The sequence below is a fragment of the Melospiza georgiana genome, chromosome 9, assembly GCF_028018845.1.
Source record: "Melospiza georgiana isolate bMelGeo1 chromosome 9, bMelGeo1.pri, whole genome shotgun sequence".
Classification (NCBI taxonomy): domain Eukaryota; kingdom Metazoa; phylum Chordata; class Aves; order Passeriformes; family Passerellidae; genus Melospiza; species Melospiza georgiana.
The window spans coordinates 24,440,106-24,461,866 of record NC_080438.1 but is presented as its reverse complement, the minus strand read 5'-3'; the positions used below and the strand labels follow the sequence as shown (position 1 = coordinate 24,461,866).

At 41.7% G+C, this 21,761-nt stretch overlaps 1 protein-coding gene across 3 annotated transcripts in view; it reads left to right on the top strand.

The window, feature by feature from the left end:
* LOC131087102 (BEN domain-containing protein 5-like) overlaps nucleotides 1-21,761 on the top strand; it is an 877,799-nt gene that overhangs the window by 780,862 nt on the left and 75,176 nt on the right. For all 3 annotated transcript variants that reach the window (XM_058030505.1, XM_058030504.1, XM_058030503.1), the window contains 2 exons: nucleotides 4,280-4,432; nucleotides 18,359-18,521. In XM_058030505.1, coding sequence (XP_057886488.1) covers nucleotides 4,280-4,432; nucleotides 18,359-18,521 — 316 coding nt within the window. The remainder of the gene's footprint in view (nucleotides 1-4,279; nucleotides 4,433-18,358; nucleotides 18,522-21,761) is intronic.

Below are 21,761 nucleotides of genomic sequence, written 5' to 3'. Positions count from 1 at the left end.
ATCCTTTTATTATAGCATTTACTGACTTCTATTTATTTATTTATTAAACCTCTGTTTTCTTAAGAATCATAATTGCACTGTTCAAAGTCTAAGTTTGGTCACATCAGCACTGGCTATTAACATAGTTATTTCCTTTTACTCTTTAATTACTGACCTTCCAAAAGGCATTCAGTGAAGGAAATAAAAATGCAGACAAGTGAGATTCTATTTTCTCAAAACTTTCTCTGTGCCATCATGAACCAGCTTCTGTACTACTTTACCTATTTCCTCTCTTGACAATGCGAGTTTTTTTTCTTAATTCATGATTTCTTTCATTTTCACCACCCCCTAATTTATATGTACATTTCTGAAGCTGACAGAATGTTCAGACTGACTCAATAGGAAAATGCATGTCACAACAGTAGGGATTCAAATGAACTTTAGAGCAGAAATTCATTTGCTTGTTTATTTATGCTAGGTTTATATGGTAAGTGCCAAGAAGAGATAAAAACCATCCTTTTCAAGGGAGAGAATCTTTTCTTTCCAAAGAAGTGGGGTTCAATCATTGTCTCTGTCAGTCTAGTAAGTGATTTCTGTTTTGAGACTCAGAGAAAAGAAAGACCAAGTCTGCCTTTGTTTTCTGGAGCTCTGTAACCTGGGTCATCCAGGTAATTACAGCTTTACTTAAGAAACACTGTGAGAGAGGAAAAGTCTGCCACTGCTTGTAAGCACAAAGAAAAGGCTCTTGAGAGAATTAAATTGCATGATGACTTTCAGAAGGCTTCTGAATCATTTTGCATTCTACCTCTAAAGCAGAAAATGATGAGTTTAATATCATATTGTAGGATGGAACTGGTAAGTCTCTCAGAAGGCAGCTCTGGCATCCAGAGCCGTTTGAGCCTAGTTATTCATTATTTTCTGCATAAAGAAAATGTGAATATGAGACTTTGAGCCATGTCTGAATCTATTCCCCCTCTCACTTGCAGGTGCTGCAGCAAGAGAAGCCCTGATGGGGTTGGGTTGTGATGTGTAGATATTGGCAGGTACCCCTGGGGTATGGCAGCAGAGAGCAGTGGGTTAAGTGTGTTTGCATGTGCTCATGTAAATGCAAACATTTGTTTATTTACTTCATTCTCCCACTAAAGTTCTCCTATCTCCAAGAGCAACAATTTCAGGAGGTCACCTCTCTGCTGACTTTGCTGAAATTGCCATCAGTAGGTGACATTATATATTCCATAAAATGTTAATTCTGTGATCCTACCTGAATTGCTGGAGATTAGTAATTATGTCAAAATCTTCCAGAGAACCTCAACTGAAGTATAAAACTTTATTCCCCTGCTGAAATTTGCTTAGGTGGCAGTGGGGGAAACAGTTCTTACTTGTAAAGCACCTATGAATATCTATGACTCTAAAGAGGAAGCAGAAATACAATTATTGTTCAGGAGCATAGCATAATTCTTGAGTGCCAACAAATTGTCTGCTGCTTGGTTTACCACTTGAGGCACGAGGTGGCAAACCTTTAGCGTCCTAGTGGCTGTTATTGTCTATTTTAAGGCCACAATAACTTTGTGTCTGGGAATAAAAGGACTTTTTCCATTAGAAACTCGTGTTATATCAACAATGCACTGAATTATTTTGCTCTGTAATGGAGAATGCTGAACATGTTTCCCTTTGATAAAGTAATGAATGTGAGGAGGAGAAATGTGAAACACTGAAATGCTGTTCTGCTCACACACAGCAGTGTCTGGAAGTAGTACATCTAACTAGCAATTACTCTTGCAATGTTTAAAAACATGCTGAATAGGATGGGCAGTTGCAAGTTTGGACTAAATTTAGTGCACAAGAATGTGTGAAATAGAAATTTTTATATGTTCAGTTGGAGGCTAAGGAACAAAGACCAGAAAAAACTTCCAGTTGAATAGTCATTGTGGGCTAACTTAGACAATTACTTTTTAATTAATTTGAAATGGATGACTTGAAAAATGTTTTTGAACACTTATTTGGGCGATGAGCTACCTGTTTAATGTCACAGCTTCCAAATAAGGGATCTGGAAGGTTCATCTTAAAGTGAAGGGGATATCTATGAAGGACACCCTTCCCTTACAAATAACCACTGCAAGCAGATTATTTGAAAATGGTTTTGGTGAGCAAAAAAGATCTCCAAGGAAATTTCAGTACACCAGGAGACTTTCTAATATTCTCTGTGACACTTCTACCAACAATTTTTTTTGAGTGAAGGTCCTAGGAGAGTTTAGAAAATACTCCAGTGACACTGTGTTAGACTGGATAGCTTGATAATTGAATACTAAGCTGAGGCTCAGGTCACTCGTGTTCTGCAGGTGAATTTCTTGCTGGATAGTGTCTGGAAAATTGTCTTAGCAATCTGCATCTCTGTTTGTGGCCACCTTCTTTTGGAAACAACTTGAAAACCATCAATTAATAAGTACACCATGACATACCACAAATCCTGCAGTTTACACCAGCAATTTTATTTGTCTTAAGTCACAAATTATTCTAGTCCATTGTTATATATCTCACTGTGCTTCTCGATTATTTTATGTTAGTAACTATGTTCCTATAAAGAATTCTGTCTGGTTGTTCTAAAATAAGTATGACTTAGGTCACTGACTTCTGTGTGAAGGACATTCATGCTTTACAAATACCCAGTTTAACTAGATTATCTGCTCACTTCATCAAATCACTGTTTTGAGACTCTACAAGATGTTCTGTTTTATGGTGATATGCCAGTGTGCATCTGATCTCATCAAATTCTGTTTGTAATGGGGAAATTATCTCATGAAAATAGTATTACTTAATCTTGGTTTTTAATTTCTGTATGCTTGGAGAGGAAGAAAATCCTGTGTGGTGTTTCATCCTGTCAATGCTAATCTTTCTCCTCAGTGCTGTATCTCCAAATAGCAGATGTGTGCTTTATTGCAGGGCTGGTCCTCTATAGCACAGCAGAATGTTTTGGCAGGAGCAAACAATTTATTGTATTAGAGTCAAACACAATCAAATGTTCCCTTTCCTATGAAGCATGGTCAGATATTGATATTGCATTAGCTAGCATTTTAACATAGCAGAGGCTTAATAAGATGCATTATTACTCTCTCTAGGTTGTTTAATTAAACTAAACAGTTGCTGGGTATTATTAAACACTGGTTTTCTGCCAGGGGGAAAGTAAATCTGTATTATATTAGTGTCACATACCAAATGATGCCCAGCCCAACCTGCCTTCCTGTCCCCCTGGAGTGCCCCATGGCTCAGTGCTCCCCAGCAGTCCAGCAAGCTTTGTGTGCAGGAGAGACTGGGGCTGCAGAGCTCCCTGATGTGTTTCAGTACAGGGAGAAGCTTCATGAGCATCCTGCTGCCAACAGAGCTCCTCTCCATCCCTCTGCTGAGGCAGGGACATGTGAGATCTGGGCACCAGGACAGCCCCAATGGCCCCATGCTGGCCAGGTGACAGGGATTTGCTTGCCATGTCATCCGTTCAGGTCCAGAGGTTGTAAGAATTTGGGGAATCATGGTAATTCAGTGGAATTTGCTCTGGTACCACTCCTTAGTGCTGCTGATGGCACTGTGTGCAGGGATCCAGGTGAACATTCCCTCTTTCCCACTGGTGCCATGGGAAGGGTGTGGGCAGAGCAGGCACTTCTGTGCCGGGGGTCCTGCTGTCTTCTTTTGAAGCAAGAGTTGGTGCAGAGTCCTGCACAAGCAGAGAGGTATTCCAGTCACTTGCTTTGGAGAGTTTTTCTGTTGAGTTACTGCTGGAAAGGGGAGGAAGACAAAACATTTGCAGTATTTTCTCCTTCTACACAAGAAATAAACTGCACAGGAAATACTGGAGTCTTTTTTACACAATTTTGAGCCTGTTTCACCTGGCAGAAAGGAACATCTGCATAATTCAGTGCAGAACTGTGCAGAGATGGAAAAGCTATGACCAAATAATCATGCTCTAGAACTGGAAGGTGCATATTTTTATCACTGGCAGTAAGCCCTGTATCACAATGAAGGATGGTTTGGCTCTATTTTGCACAGTGTCCTGTGCATAATGTTCCAATATTCTCAAAAAAGACAAAGAAATGTCTGTCATGGTCCTTTGCTGTATTTCACATGCCCCCACAGAGAGGCAGGAAGGTTGTGTGCATCACAGTGAGATCTTCAGCGTGGCTCCCTGCTGCTGGCACCATGGATGGGCTCAAGAATGGCAGGACTGGATTTATGGGAGGCTTCACCTGCATAACTCAGTTATGATTTATCTCGTGCTGAATGTTTTGTTGTTGTTGTTTTCCCTCAACAGAAGATTAACCTGGAGTTCTATATCGACATCCATGCCCACTCCACCATGATGAATGGCTTCATGTATGGGAACATCTTTGAGGATGAGGAAAGATTTCAGAGACAGGCTGTTTTTCCCAAGCTACTCTGTCAGAATGCTGAAGACTTCTCTTATGTAAGTCAGTTTTTCTTAATTATCTTTTCCTAGTTTTTTGTTTTGTTGGGGGTTTTTTGGGTTTTCTTTTTTGCCTTTATGACAAATCTCTGGCTTTACTTGACTGAATTTTATTTCAGTACAAAAAAAAGCTTACTTAAAAATTTTATTATTAGCTACCATCTTCCCTCTCAAATTGACCTTATCCAGCAGTGGTAAGTTGTGATCTTATGTATGTCATCAGACACATGAACAAAAGCAGGTTTTCCATCTTCTGTTTAATAACCTTTGGCTCTGAATTACTGGCACACCATGTCAGATCTTTTGTCTTTTGATCAAATGGATCAACTTTATCGTTCCAATGTTTATATTAATTTGTCAAAGATTTTACTTGTATACTCTAAATAATAATATGCTAGCAAATAGAAATAAAATTAATCACCTTGAAAGAAAAGGTTAGATAACATCTGTTGAAAGTAGTGGCAAAGAGAATGTATAATTATGAAATTCTTTGATATTACCATAGAAAACTGTTCTGCAAGAGGATTTTCAATTGGCCAATACTTGCATCTTGGAGACTGGGAAAGGGGAAGCTGGGTTCAAGGAACAGCTTGTTCTTACCCTCAGTGATTGAGTTTCTGGTGTGCACCTGGTTTCAAAAACACGTTAGGGGTAAGGGGCATTCACAGATCATAGCAATGAAAACCTGCAGTTGATAGGAGTTTAGAGATTCTGTGCTCAAGTGTGGGATTTCTCTCTGCTACTGTGGGAGATTAAGTGTTCCTCTTAGCACAAGCCTTGCTTGACAAAGGGAAAATCCTTGAGAAGATGATGCAGGAAATAGAAGCCAATAGCTAAATAAACAGCACAGTCTCTCCCTTTTGACTCTGGAGCAGAGTTCCACCCAGGTGCTACTGGCACTGGGTGCATTGAGGCTGGAAGCTTTTCCCCTGCCATCCCTCCAGGCCATTTTTCCAATGTCTCACATGTGTGAAGTGACGACGTTGTCCCCAAGTAGGAAGGTCTGTTTTCTTGTTTCCAGCCTCCAGCCATGTGGGTTATGTGACTTGTTGAAAATATCAGGTGAAGAGAGGAAAGGAATCCAAAATGGGGGGGAGAAATGTGCTGAAGGTTTAAAATAGTGTATGTAAATATGCCCTACTGCCTGCTCAAAGGGAAGGGGGGAAGTGCATCGTTAACATTACCAGGCTGGTGTTTGAAAGTGTGGGAATGGACCACTGTTGTTACTAATGAATTTTCCAAAGCTTCAGGAGGTCTCATTTACATTGTATGCTGCTGTGGCCATTTGTTGGGATTATAATACTTCAACAGCAGCACTTCAAGTGAAAACTGGCGGCTGCATGAAGTGTTGTCCATAATTGACTAGCTCCATGTCTTCACACAGCACAGAGACAATGTTCCATTATGTTATCCATTGACAGTATCATTGAAAAGATTACTCTCCTTAAAGCATCTGTCAACCTTGATTGATTTACAAGGGACAAAGCGCTGAAAAGGTTTGAAGTGCGGGTACAATTTTTGCCACCGTTTAGCATACATAATGGTTCTCCTTTGATGTCAAAAGCTCATCTTCTATTAATAATGCAGAGGGCTTTTGAATGCAGGCTACTTGTATGGAGTTCCACACTAATAACCTACTTGCTGTGAAATGGGATTCACTTTGGAGAAGCAGTCATTTGGGTTTTACATGTTCGGAATGAATCCCAACTCAAAGGGATTTCTTTCAGCGCTCTGCGTGATTGCAGCTGAGCCCGGCACGGGTTAGGGAAGGCAGGCAAATCCTCCTCTGCTCCTCCAGCCAAGAATCTGGCAGGAATCACACAGCCAGATGCAAAGGAGCATGAACAACAAGCCTGAGATGATGCGATCAAATGCCTTGTGCCGTTTCGTCTGGCAACCTTCTATTAATATACTTTAGAGTGCATTTCATGCCTGGGCTGCTTTCTTCACCTGTCATTGCCAATAGGCCTTTTTATTGAAATGACAGTATCCAAGGGAGGTTGGTGATTAGAGTAGGGGATGGATAGGGGATTTGTACCCACATGCCTGTTACAGGACCAAAGGAGAGTCACCCAGTGTCTCTGTGCCCTGTCTGCTGGGCAGAACTCGTGATCCCACAGCTCTCTGGAAGGCTGACTGTGGTTCAGAGGCATAAGTTGTGAAAGGGACCAGAAATTCCTCATTGGTACATGACTTCAGAAAACAGAGGCCTTCCTTTGGTTTAGCTGTCAGCATGAGAAAAGGAAAGTGGAAGAAAGGCTAGGATGTTTTGATGTTTTGCTCCCAAATAAATACATGAGACGTTCTTGGGCAGCTGCCTGGGCAAAAGGGACAAAATCTTTAAGGAAAACATTTTATATTTTCAATGTTTAAGAAAGATATTTTTAAACACTGGGGAGTAAATGTAATCCATATGAAAGGTCTAACAGTGAAAGCTGGCATGCTCTTTTGAAAGGCTGACTCACTGTGTTTTAGGAGCAGCTGTTGACACCATGTCTGAGTGCATTACACATCAGCCATGGCTTGGAGTAGTTGCAGTTTTTGTAGGGATGTTCTTCATTTGACCTTTCTTGTTGGGGAGAGTGGATTAGTCATAAGGACCAGACTTGAGCGTTTGAGCATTTCAAGAACCTGCTAGTCTTAGAGGTGGCTAACTTTGACCTCTGTGACAGAATGAGAGGACACCATCTGTTCTCTCTGGTTCGTTTAAAAGAAACAACTGCAGCCATTCTTGGGTGGCTTTAACACTTTGCAAAGATTGCTTTTCTTTTCAGTTAAAGGATAAAAACCAGGCAGAGGTATTTGGCCTGATCCAGTCAGTTTGGTTTCTTTTTTTTTTTTTTTCCTTTAGACTGTGAACTGGTAGCACTTGGGATACATTTGAGTTCTCATTTAATTTTCTTGTATTCAGCCTCCCAGCAGACAACCTTCCTTATAAACACTGTTTGACCTCTGTGTGCCAGAGTTAGCCAAAGACCCTGAAAAAAACTTGGGGTGCCATTATGATGGGTAACTGCTGAGGAATTCTACAGCCCTAAAAGCTTCCAGTCATGCTGAGAAAGACATAACAAATGGATGAGAAATAATTTGCTTGAAGAAATTGGAGAATAAAACTTGGATGTCCCAAGAGCAAGTCTTGTTTCTTTGTCAGCAGTTCCCTGTTTTATATCATGCTCACACTCAAGAGTGAAGTCTCTAGACAGCAACCCACCAAGTTTCCTTTAGGGAAGCATGTTCTTAACTCCAATGCCATAACACTGTCACCTAAAACATATTTTAGAGACTCTCATTGTCTCAGCAATATGAGAAGATGCAAATATTGAATGATTTGCACTAGTACTTTCTGTGGTGTTTTGTTCAGTTGTTTTTGGTTTTTTTTAGTTTGGATATCAAACACAGAGCAACGAAGAAAAACATTTTAATCTCTTTATATCTTCTGCTGACTTTCTTTCTTCGATCCACAAACTCCAGGTCTGCTGTTCTCATACTCACAGCATCCCCCCATCCAATCTTTCTTAGGGAAAATGTGTTTGTTCCAGCAAACCTCCTCCATCCTATGGCAGCCTCTCTGGGCTGTTGTGATTCACCCTGGCTGGACACCTCCCTCTGAAGGCAGTGGTGGTGCAAATGCTTGAGGCAGTAATATGAGCACTGAATGATCAAATCCCTATAATCTGTTCTGAAATAACAAAAAACCCAGCTTGTATGAGGCTGGGCAAGGAAGAGGAAGCGGTAGAAAAGTTGCCTGGAATTTATCCTGAAGTAAAATCCATACTCACTTGCATCACCCCCTCCTAAGTGCCTCTCTGCTGTTTTGGTAAAAAAAGACTCTTCTCCCAGAAAGGCAAAAGCTGCTGTGTTCAGGTAGGTTTTGTTAATGTCATGCAAGCTTAACAGATCTACTCAGAAATCTCTTAAAACCTGAGCACAACAAATGATCCTGCCTCCTGTTTTTGCAGTCTTGTACCAAGGCATATGCAGGAAGACAAATACGGCTATTATATGCTTTAGCACCCCTCTGGGATGCATTCCTGCTTGCTGCTTCTTGGACGTGTTGCTCCATAAATTTATTTATTTATTTATTTATTTATTTATTTATTTATTCTGGGGGCCGGGTGAGCCAAGACAGGAAATTTATTTATTTATTTATTTATTTGTTTATTTATTTATTTAATTATTTATTTATTGTTTCTGGTGGCACAGGGAGCAGACTGTAAAGTCTGTCCTTCTCAGTGTTACAGGCTTTGGTCTCACAAGGACTCTGCCTTTTGGAGAGTCTCAGTGAAATGAAACTGTTCCATTATGTTGTGCTGCACCAGTTCACCCTTCCTTGTGTACAGAGGATTGAATTTGTATTGAAAATAGAAGGAGGGTGGGGGATGTGTTGGAACAAATGGATTTTCTTTCAGTACCTTCTTGCCCTGTTGTTTGTGCATGCAGGAGTTGACAGTCCCTTCTCCATCCCCACACAGGTAGAAATTTAGAATGTACACAGAATAAACAAGATTTCATAGCAATTTTATGGTTTATTTTCAAAGACCAACATTACTCTTACCTAATGTCAACGTGCTGGGAGCAGGTGACAGCCTCCCAGAGCAGCAGCAATGAAAGGAAATGCTCTAGGTTCTCCTGCAAGCTGCCCCTCATGCAGAGCATCACAAATCCCCTCAGATGGGACAAACTGTGCTGTGCAGGAGGGACAGGGAGGTAGTAAAGAACTGGACACCTGTCCCTCATGAAGGATATCTTTTTGGGTATTATCTTCTTAACCACATTATATTTTAATGTATGTAGAATACACCTCTGGCTCAGAGAACTGTCCTGGGGCAGTGAGAGAGCCAAGAAGGAGTGTGAGCAATGAGCTGAACTGTGTTGCTCTGGGAGCAGCATCCTGTCCCACCTCAGGAAGGTTGTGATCCCCTGATTTAGGCCTGCAAGTGAGGACAACTCTTTGCCATGGAGAAAAACACTTTTTTCTGCAAACTATTCAAAGCGACTGGGTGCATGATGGCTGTATTTTCCTTTTTGCTTCTCATTGTCCTAGTTTTCTGTCATTTGTATAAATGATTATGAAAGCACTCCCAGGAGACCACGCTCACGCTCATAAAAGTATTGTAAAGAGAAGCATTGCAGGCTATTGCTAGAGGCTATTTTATTGTATATTTTGAGGAAATGTCTCGTTTTCTACTGACAAATGGAGAAAGTGAGAACTCCAGAGACTTGAGTTATTTTCTAAACAGTGTGATTGTTCTGCAGAGCTTAGCCTAGGAAATGCCACCATTGCCATCTTTGGGGGAGGAGGTGCTCTGAGAAGCAGAGGCTGCTGTTAGTAAAAAAAAAGGGGGAAAAGCATTCCTTCATTATTAACCTGACACATTTCAGATCCCCTATTTGTGTGCATCACTGGTCACTGCTTGGGTGGGCTCATAAAAGGGAGAGAAGGCCCAGCCTAACCGTGGGTAATGGGTGACAGGGTAATGTTTGAGTAGGTGACATTGTCACTTGTGGTGATGGGGAGATGCAGGCTCACTAAAGTAGGAGCTGAGGGGACCTGAGGAAGGATATTTTGGGATATACACTCTGAGTGTGTGTGTTGAGGATGGCAGATCCAGTAACAAAGAACTCTGAGGTTTGCTTTGAGGGTAGGATGTGGTGGAATCTGCCTCCTCCTCTTGTTCTTTCCAGGTGGGCTGTGATGGGCTGCCCAGCTCTGTAGGAAAAGCCTTGCCTGGCTCTGTGAAGGTCTCAGGCCACCTCCACCCTGCAGGTGTTGTTTAAGGAGCTGTCCCTCAGGAGAGCTGCTGGTTTGATTTGGATCCCAGTCGTGTTAGTGCTGAGCTAAAGCCAGCAAACTCAATGAACAACTTCAGAGCTGTAGCACTGGGGAAGGTGGGAGCTGGGAGTACAACCAGTTTAGGGGCACGTGGGGAAGGATTCTGGGGAATGGGAAATGCAGGCCAGACCCCTGCACTGGTGCTGGTTCAAGGTGCAGAGCACAGATATTAATGAGCAGTAAAAAGTGCAGCTATTGTACTTCTCACAGGTGAACAGCTGAAACCCTGAACCGTGAGAGCCAGTTTCTTTTCTAGCTGCGGAATTTCTTTTTTAAAAAAAATAACTAATTTGGTACTTTTGGTCTTGAGGCATAAACTGAGAGCTTATAAAGCTCCCTCCTTCCAACACCTCTCCTAATGACCATGCAAATATGTGTTTTTATCAGGAAACTTAAGCAGGCATGACTGAAGGACACTTGGGAGGGGAAAAGATCTGGTATTCCTGCACTGCACATTAGAGGGATAATGAAGCCCCTCGGGGAGCAGATGTGTGTGTGGTGACAATGTACCTTTAAACTGTTATTTCTCTGAGGAGAATTGCGCTTTAAAGCCTGAGAATGTGGTGCTAGGCAGGTTGTGTTCATGGTACTCCTACAACAGTGATGCTACCTCTAGAAAAGGGTGATTGCTTTCCATTGAGCAGGAGGAAAAAGGAAAAAAGAAACAGGGAGGAGAATTATTAAAAATCTTTTAGGGCTTGAGGCTGTTTGGTCTTCAAGGTTCAGTTTTAGGTATTTTCACCTTCATGGTGCAGGTCAATCTATTCCAGGGCTCCTCTGCCTGCCTTTCCTCAGACTTCAGCAAATCAAACTCTAGATCAGAGAATATTCCCCAGCTAACCCAGACTTTTCTGCCCACCTCAGTGTTTCCTACCAGGCACAGAAGTTATGGAAATGCTGTCAACTGCAGAGCCTTCTGTGAGAGTGAGTGAGCCCTATTCACAGAAATTATCAGTCCAATGTGCCTGTTCCTACAGGACCTGGAAAAGCCTCAAACAATGGAATTCCTCTTTGAAATGATCCTGAACTTTTCTAAAACTCCTCTTCCCAGATTTCAGTAGTCACAATTGGTTTTGAGATGAAATAAGTTTTATTTCTGTGTATCAGAAACATGGCTAAGCTGCAAGGTGAGATGAATTGTGGAGTAATTTTGAGCTCTGTTCCCATTCCATCACACCTCTGCTCCCAGAATCCTTCCTCTTTGCCTGCTCCCTCCTTCAGATCAGCTGTCTGCTTTGGGGATTGATGCTGACTGCAGCTTGTTAAATAAATTGGAAGAAGCCTGCCTGGTAGCAGCCTCCCAAACGCCATAATTTCCAAGTCTCCAGACCCAGCAGGTATGGAGTTGGTGTTAGCCTATCACAAAAACCACCAAAACAAATACCCAAAAAAACCCCAAACCACACCAGCACATCTACTTTCCAGTCTGTAACAGAGTTAGAGAGTTAAGCTGGCTTTTGAAGTGAGAAGTTTGCTCAGTGCTTCCAGAGAAGTAAGGAGGTGAAGTTTTGCAGCTGGACACACCGTGGCAGGAATCAGCTCTGTCTGTGGCAAAGATGCCAAAGCCAGTGCATTTCTGTGCCCTTTCTCAAACTTTTGCAGACTTCAATAAAGCATTCTAGAAAATGAGAGAGAGTGAGTTATAGCTGATACTGTAAAACTGCTCTCTGAGATGGATTTGACACTGCCTGGGCTCAAGTCCATTTCCCAATGGCACGTCTGTTCTACCTTGATGACAAGTGCACCATTCCTTTATTCCTAGAGCACTAACTTTTTTATTATCTTTTTTTTTTTTTTTCCCCCACACCTGGCACTGAGTTGAGGGCTCATAGAGGTCGGACCTGCTTTGGGAAAAAACCTTTCTCTTCATCTATAACAGCAGCATCAGCAGCTAGCTCTGGTGATGCTGTAAATCAGTCCTGATTACACCCAGCCATTGCTGGTGGGGTGGTGATCACTGAAGAACATGAAACAACTTGTATGCATAATCCCAGTTTACCCCAGCAGGTAAAGTGTTTATTTCTTATCTGTAGAATGAGCAAAATGTGGGCAGTTTTGCTGGGTTTGGAGTGGGGTATTTTAGGAGTGGTTAGGCTCAGCTGTGAAACACAGCTATGGAAATGGCATAGGCTGACCAAGCATATTTTTAATTGTATGTTGCAATATGAAAATATTCTCTAATTATGAATCCTCTTGGTGTTTTTGTCTCTGCTTTTCTCCAGGAAAGATTCCTAACATAATTTTATGATTTTTGAGCATTCAGTTGCACATGCTACATCCTATTGTAGAACCCTTCCTGGACCTACATTGTCTATGTACATATTAGAAACTTTAGGGAAGATCTCTTTATTTTGAGTTTCATGCAGGTACTTTCTTTGTGAGGAGAAGTGTTCATCTGGGAATCATTCATGTGCACACTAGAGCTCAGATTTTTGAAGATATATGCAGTTTGCTACTTCCTTCCACAGGCACATCCATAATCAGTTGTGTTGCAAGAGATGTGAACAGCTGGTAAAAATCTCTCTCTTGAATTTCAGGAACCTCCCTGGACCTTGCTATGCCAGAATTTCATCTTCTGCATTCTGTCAAAGCCTGTGACCAGATTTCTGCCTGGTTGGCATTTTTCTGAATGCCTTCTACTTTTTTTTCTTTTCTTGCTAGGTTGGGGAAACACCTTAGGATTGGTCATAAATGATGTGCAGTCCATATCCTGGATCCCATGTTATGAACCTGGCAAGATCTGATTTACACTGTGGTCATACCTTGCTCCTTTCTTCTTAATGTGCTGAGCAATTTCAGAAGATGACAAAGATTCATTCCCCAGAAAAGTTCTGGGTGACAAGGTCCCTTTGTCCTGCCATCAGTGAAAGGGAGAATGAAGATCCTATTCCTCACTGGCTGGACACAGCCTGCTTGACATTTCATCCCTTTTTGTTATCCCTTCTTCCACTCCAGATTGGATCCAGTTTTAGTGGTGTTTGCCTCCAATTTCTCCTTTTGTGCAGCCTGAGGTTCTCAGGTGCTGAAGCAGGCCTAGTCCCCTCTGAGACCTCTCTGAGGAGGAGACCCCGCCAGCCAATGTTCCCACCATGCATGGCCACTCAGAATCCAAGCTTATCAGGGCTGAAAAGGGTACATGGGACAAATTCAGTCTCAGATGTGTGAGAAACGTCCCTCCTTGCCTTTTGGAGCCAGTCTTGTGACTGCCAGAGGCACACAGAGGCAATCAGCACACTGTAAACATGGACTGCCCAGTGTGTTCATTCCGGTTGTGACCGTGTTCACAGGGGTCTGAGGATGAGGGAAGAGACGAGGATCTGACTCCATGTTTCAGAAGGCTTGGTTTATTATTTTATAATATATTATATTAAAACTATACTAAAAGAATAGAAGAAAGGATTGCATCAGAAGACTAGCTAAGAATAGAAAAATAAAGAATAATAACAAAAGCTTCTGTCTCGGACAGAGAGTCCGAGCCAGCTGACTGTGATTGGCCATTAATTAGAAACAACCACATGAGACAAATCACAGATGCACCTGTTGCATTCCACAGCAGCAGATAATCACTGTTTACATTTTGTTCCTGAGGCCTCTCAGCTTCTCAGGAGGAAAAATCCTAAGGAAAGGATTTTTCATAAAATGTATCTGTGACACCGGTCACTGTTAGTGGGAAGGTGGAGCAGTGCTGAGGAGCCAAGAGCGTCCCTCAGGCCTGTGGGAGCTGCCCAGGCTGTGGAGCTCACAAACTGCCTACCAGGGGGCTGAATTCACTCAGGAGACACACTGTGGGGCACCAGCCTTACTGGACCACTGAGTGTCCTTACAGGGAATCTGTAAGGGCCAAGGGCCAAGATCCTTTTCTGCTTTGAAATCACTCCAAAAAGAATTTACATGCTTTTTTTTTTTTTTTTTTTTTTTTTTCCTTTTTTTTCTTATTTCCTTCCACACATCTTTGTCTGCTGCAATGCCTGAATAAGGTCCAGTTGGTTCCCAAATGTCTCTGTACTGCCTGGCTGTTCCCTGCCATTCCCAGCAGGGAAACTGGTCACACAGTTTGGCACTCAGCACAGCATGGGGAGGAGGAATGAAGTCTGGTAGGGAGGCCTGGGGAAGCTGCCACTAATGGCTGATGTGTAGAGAGACACTCCTTGAGGCTCCCAAATGTGTTTGAAATCTGTTTTTTCTGGTGAGTTTCTTTCCACCAGAAAGTAAGGGAATCCTTCACCCTTCCTTCTCTGCTCTTTTTACACTGGATTTCTTGGCATCTTCTAGTTCTGTGGATAGCTATTTGTTCACTGAATTTCCTCACACCAGCTGGGAAGCAAAGTCCTTCTGTGAGCTTTAATGTATCTGTGTGTTTTAATAATGCATTACTGTTGATTTTATACAAATATCACTATTTAGGAACTTCAAAGTCTTTGGTGTTCCCCCCACCCTGCAGACTGTGCTTCTCACTGCTGCTGTTGTTAACACTCCCATGCGTTTCAGCCTTGGAGAAATAAATATTTGTTTAGCTGTTCTCCTGCTGTGCCTGCTCAGTGCATTTGTTTAATGATGACTTCAGTTTGGCTTTGCAAAGGGGTTTAGGGAAATAGATTCTCCCAGAAAAGAAAGAGACTCATTTGCAGACAACTTTCCCTGTGTTTTTGCCCTCCTCTTGCCGCCCCCACCCCTTTTTTCCCCAGATTAGGGTTTGATTAAATAAATGTGCATGGGCAAAACTTCAAGATCAGCTGTGGTGAGGAGTCAAAGTTTTGCCGGTTGTTGTTTTAATTTTTTTTCCCCACTGCCTTTATCTTGAGCTAAAACAGTGAGTAGAAGGTCAGACTCAGCAAGTACCTGCTGCTCTTTCTTGTCATTACCTAAATTTTCTTTTATCTGTAGTTTTCTTTTTCTCCTATAAAATATCAAATCATATTTTGGCTTATAATACTCTCTTTACAGCCTGGCCCAAGCTGCTGTTTTAGAACATGTATTTGTTATGTTCTACCCCAACCTTCTTGAGTCAAATGAGAGATTTTATCTTTTACCCAAGACACCAAGTTGGCTTATGCCATCAGATTTTTGTTTTTTTCAAAATGAGGACAATTATAACCTGAAAAATCTACATTTGAGTACCTAAATGAAGGGTCGGTTTTTATTCCTGGCAATTCATTACCACTTGGCAAATAAATAACAGAGGAATTTATTAATGCTTTACCATTTCAAGTAATTTTGGACAGCTGAAACTGAAACTCTTCTATTAAACAAATACTCAGAAAAAGAAAAAGGAACACAGTCCCTCACCCCCCAAAATAAAACCCAAAGCCCCAAGCTCCGTGAAATAGCATTATAAAATTTCAAACTGTGAAAAGTTGTTAATTTTGGTGGGGTTTTTTGTTTGTTTTTTTTTTACCATTTATGTAACTGTCTTGATAATGTTTAAACTACTTATGCCTCACTTTTTAAATACAGCAAATACAATTTTGCCAATAACTAGATTCAACTTCTTCTAGAAAGCAAAAACCACTTCAGTGAAGTAACACAACCGACTCTCTCTCCATATATTTCCAGCTGACAAGGTTTTAGCCTATTGCAGATTTTTTTTTTTTTTTTATTATTATGCTTTAGTGCATGACCAGGCACTTGTGTGGCTGAGTTTCATCTGACTACAATCACTCTGGCCCTCAAAGTCATCCCACTGCTTTTTTATTTGTATGATATTCAGAACCTCCTCCATAATGATGATTCATTCTACAGTGTGTCATCAGCAAATTTTGTTGGCATGCTCCTCCTTTGCCGTGCCAAGAACTGTGATGAAAATATTATGTAAGATTCATCTCAAGAATCATCTATTAGGAATTCTACTCATAACTTTCTTTTTAGCCTGATTAAGATAATGGGAAATAGGAGAAGGATTTCATGTGCAAACTGTATCCCAAAACCACCAACTGTACTCAGCAGATACTTGTACAATTTGTTTTCAACAGAGTTGATGAGATTCCATAATCTTCTCAAATGTTCCATATCAGTAACTGAGTCTCCTACTCACTGAAGTACTTATATCCCTAATGTCTTCCCTGAGTCACCTCCTCCCACATTTTCCTTGTTTTTCCTGTGCCAAATACAGCCTCAGAATTAGCTTAGTCCCTTTGTGAGCGATGCCTCTGCACACAAAGCCCAATATCCTGTCCTGAGCCATTTGTTTTCCTGTTCCTTTGTTTCCACCAGCAGCTGATGCTCTCATGCATTAAAAGTTCCACTGCAGGCATTTGTTTGAACATGGAGCACCTTCACCTTCCACTGAAGTTGGTGCTCACTTGGCTCAGGAAGCAATCCCCTGAGCATGATCATCTTCCTCTGCTTCTGAAATTTAACTGAGGCCAAAGCTTCCCTCTGCCTCAGGATCTCAGTGGCCTTTTGAAGGTTTATTTTGCTGGAATCCAGAGAACATTCCCTCTTGTAGACCTCTTAAAGTATTTTATCCCATATATCAAATTAACAGTTAATTTTCCCAGCATTCCTTATGAGTGCTTTGCTCCCTCTCCCACAGGTATTCAGAATATCCTACAGGCTTCTGCTATGTAATTTGGCAGAAATTATATGATATCTACATAGGAAAATGCATTCTGTGTACAAATTACCACAAAGTTAAATATTATGTTACCAAAAAGACAACAAGTTGCATTTGGAAACATCTATATATAATGCTAATAAGAAACCCAATTCCATTTTATTCTAATTAAACTGGAAAACCTTCCTTTTTACAACATGAGAGAGATTTCAAGACATTCAGAATGTTAATAAACCCACAGGTATTTCTGCTTTTTTCTGCTTTTTTCCTGTTATACAGTATTTATCAAGAGTTGTTGCTCATTTCAGTATTAACCTGATTTTCTCTAGAAAAATCAGTCTAGAAAAGTTCAGTATTTTGAACCATTGCATCCCATTTCTTAAATACACAGGAAATTTTCTTTTCCCAGTTTTGGTAAGAGATGGATTTCATAAATATTCACATGGTGTTGGCTAGAAAAGGTAGCAGCCCTAAGGCTCCATAGGTAGACACTGGACAGCTCAAAGAATTCACCATGGGCACAATGACTGAACATTGAGCTGTGTTAAGGGTCCTTTGTGTTTCACTGGCAACATAAAATTCTTACAGCAGGAGATGTAATGACCTTTTATACAACAGATCCAAGTTGGATCGTTTTTTTTGTGGTTGTCACTAGCTTGTGCTCAGCCCAGATTGGCTCAGCCTAATGGTTATGAGGTTTCTGAATAGAGTCTGAAAATCAAAATGAAATCAGAATCCATTTTTCTGTCTAGTTGGTAGGAACAAGCTCTGAGACTTCAATCGACCTGAAGATGAGCTGCCCTTTAGTCTCCAGATGTCATGCCTTCAAAGGAGAGCTAAAACTCATTTATGGAAATGCTTGGAGTCCTCCCCTCCACCCCTGAAATGAATAGTCATAAAGCTATAGGGTTCTTACAGCCAGATCTTCAGTAATAGCACAAAATACTGCCTTTTATACTGTGCTGCTGGTGCTGTAGAATAGTGAGGTAGATTTTTCCACCCAGAGAGCAAAACCCCCTTAACATTGAAGTTAGTGAAGTGGAAATTTCTGTGACCTAATTTAAGAACCAGTCAAATATCTTAGGTGAGAAAGTTTCACCAAAACATAAATGCCACTGTATTTCTGCTTTGATTAAGAGCCCAGGTGAAGGGTTGGGGGGGATGGTGATGATACAGGGGAATGCAGTGGAGACAAAGGAATCCAATATCCAGGTAATGGTGCAGCTTAACTCCTGAGCAAGGGGGATCTGGAAGGCTCACTTTCAACTCCTGCATATGACAGCCTTGCTTTGTGTTATCTGAGAGGGAAGAGGAAAAGCTGATATTAATGGTGAGCCCAGATGAATTTTGTGAGGGTCTGCCAGGCATCATTTATAGCCTGTGTGCCAGATTCGTGCTTCCCCTCCAGGCCGTGATCAAAGCCCAGAGCGGACTATACAGGGCAAATGGGGTCTGGCAGTGTGAGTGAAGCTTTTCTGTCCTCTCAGAGGCTCCTTCCCTTGCTGCACTCCTGAGCTCTCCTGTGTTCTTGCTCCTGCAGTCCAGCACGTCGTTCAACAGGGACGCTGTGAAAGCCGGCACAGGCCGGCGCTTCCTTGGGGGGCTCCTCAATGACACATCCTACTGCTACACTCTGGAGGTCTCCTTCTACAGCTACATCCTGGCTGGAGCTGCTCCTGCCGTGCCCTACACCGAGGAAGCCTGTATCCTTCTGAAATCCATCCCCTTGCAGCACACGTGGACCGGGCACTTAAGGTAAATACTTGTGTCTCCGTAAGAGTTTGCTGAGATAGGAACACACACAAGTGGAAATGTGAGTCTGCTCCTGATGCTTTAATTTCCCTCATATTGATTCTCCATACTGTGGAAATTCAAGAAGAGAAAGACATTAGATCAAATAAGCCATTTCCCTCTTGTAGGAGATTGTCTCACACACTTGTTATAGGAGCTAGTCCTGGAGAGTCTGTGATCCATTCCCCTCCACAGCCTTCCATTTCTTTCTTCATTTCTCTCCTTATTCCCTCATTAGCCCTGTGTTTGTGTTATTGTTTTAATAGCAAGTTGAGAGTGCATCTTTGGTACTGAGTAAAATATCTTCTCTGCCTTTGAACTGCAGCCAAAAGGATCCATTAGGTTCTGCAGCTGCCTCGAGGACAAATCTTCAATGCCAGTTGACAAAGAAATAGAAGTCAAATTGTGAGAACAAAACCATCAAAGTTGTTGGCCTTTCTGAGTGCTCAAATAGAAGCGGTGTCTCATTCCTCAAAAAACACATATCCATCTGGCTATCTCAATGTATCAGCAATTTGTAGAATTGTTCTGACTGGTCTTATGATCTGCTTTTATGTTTTTCTTTGTCTTTTTGTCACCATGCTCAATCAAACAGCCAGTGCCCATACTTCAGCGCTGGGTGTGTTATTTCATTTTGTCATTCTATCATGGCAGCTTTTGAAATTCTCACAGGTTTAGAAACACTGCAGAGGGAGAGAGATTAGCCGTGATTGCCTATTTACCTCTCCCCTGCATTTTGGAAGTTGGGGATAGCAAGGGAGAAATTTTCATATGAGATACGATTCTTCACCATCCATGTATATAGGCTCTCAGTGTGGGAATAAGAGCAAGAAACAGGGAGCAGGGAGCAGGGAGAGGAATTGTTTTTCATTTGGGCTTTTCTGGTTTGACTTCTCCACTGAAAGTGAAATTTGGGGGAAGGAGGGAGATGAATATATTAAAAGTGATTTACCAGGCTTGAGCATTTGCAATAGAAGCTCTTTTTTGCCCAGTAAAGTTAACTGAAGGAAAAGCTCCTTGCAACATGCACAAATGTAGTATATCTTGCCATTGTGGAAGAAAATGTTGTTACTGTTAGGTTTAGGTATTTATTTCCTTAAGATGGTATTTTGGTGTTTCAAGAACCTGTGCCTTAGTTTTACCTTTAATTTTCTTCCTCATTTTCTGCTCATGCTGAAAACTACTTGTTTCTATTCCTTATTTATCAAGAACACAGTTTTTCCAGCGAGGAACGGAAAGAGCCCCTATATACACGAGATCATGATTCCCTTGGATATGTTTTCCTTCATGACTGGTAGATCAGACTGGCTTAGTCTCCTTTTCTATAAAGATTTCTGGTGTGTGCTTCACATGGCAGAAGTTTCACCTGTGGGGTCCCACATCTCCATGTGCTTGGCTTGCCTTGCCTGCTGCAGGCAGAGGTGCTCCATTCCCTGCTCCATTCCTGTTCATCCCATCAGCAGCTGGGGCACAGAAAACAGGATCCAGAGCAGAGAACCTTCCCCCTGGCACAGGGAAAGCTCAAGCAGCAGCTTGGTTTCTGCAGTTAGGGTTTCCACCCAGCTGAGTGGAAAAGGAGGAGAAGCAGGTTTTGGTTGGCCTGGCAGACAGCAAGCAGAGGGAGGCTCTTTGCCCATGGAGTATGCTGCACTGGCATTTTGCCCTGGAAGGTTTTATTATTTCCTTTTCAATTCTATCCAGAGTAGGAATTCTATCCAGAGTACTGCCTGTGAGGTCTTTTCCTCACGTGTGCAGTTTTCTGGTTAGTGGAAGCAATGGAGCTGCTTGGAACAGGCTCTAGACTGGTCTGATCCAACACAGGAGTAGCCACTGGATTTATGCACATCCTGTCCTGGCAGGGGAGGAAGCTTCACATCACTGAAGTGCCTGTGACCGAAAGTAAAACAATTGCAGAGCATTCCAATTTAGCCTGGAACAGGCTATTTGCAAGTCAGTGATTAATTAATGCTCGGATTTTTTAATGGACCTGAACCAAAGACACAGGCAGTCAGCTCATATTGGCCTCCAAGGACAGGGCTGCTTCTATTAACTATCTACTTACATGCAGGCAGCAACTCAAGCACAAAAAGGAAGAAATACAGCAAGCCCAAGAACTGAATTGATAGTGCAAGTACTCTGGAAATCTGTCTTTAAAGATGTATTTCTTAGAGCTTTTTTTGTCCCACTGTGATGTTATTTGTTATTTCCCTTTTTCCCTTTCCCTTTTTCCCCTTCTCTTTTCCTTTTCCCATTTCCCTTTTCCCATTTCCCTTTCCTTTCAATGGAAACAGGATCAGGGAGGCTAGGATTGTTCAAAGCTTCTACTGTTGGATTAAGGAGTGCAGACTGAGATTCAGCCTCAAATTCAGGTCACCCACAACCATGAAAAGAGACTACAAAGTGGATCACACATCCAGAACTAGCCATACTGGCTCCTTTTAGAGAACAAAACCAATTAGGATCTCCAGATTCTGCAAAATATTAATTTAGCCTAATGTTGTTCCTGTGGACAGGTAGAAATACTGAACAAACTCTGAATAGACTTGTGTTTGCTCTGGTGACAAGTAATGATACCTGTCAGCTTCCTTTCTTTACAGCTTTTGTAGCAAGTAAGATCACAGTACTACTCCCTTTCATGCCATTATATAAGTGGATTAGGTTTGTTGGTGGTTTTTTATCTCTTTGTGTTCTCCAGGTTTTACATGCTAACTCTGTGATCCATGCAAACTTCTGTGTGACAGTAATAGATATGTTTTAACATTAGGTAAGATTATCCATTTTTTTCAGATTTGTGTGACTGACTGAAATATTCTTTGTAATTTTTGAGATATATGAATACCTTACATGCATGAAAATGGAAGACAGACTTTCAGTCTAATTGTTTGAATTCTACCCATTAGTGTGGACAGTAACTTTTTTCAGTAAGAAAAATGGATGGAAAGGTACCATTAGAAATGAAAATCAGTTTCAAATTACTCCAGTTAGTATGACTGAATGTTGTAAATGAATTGGTTCAGAATTTAGAGGATGACACCTGGAATGTTCTAAAAACAAATTGGCTACTAGGGCTGCACTGTTTAAATGAAATCCAGGAGAGAAGGGTCTTCCTCCAGCCTGGTGGAGGGTGTTTATGTTTGGGGCATATATGGTGG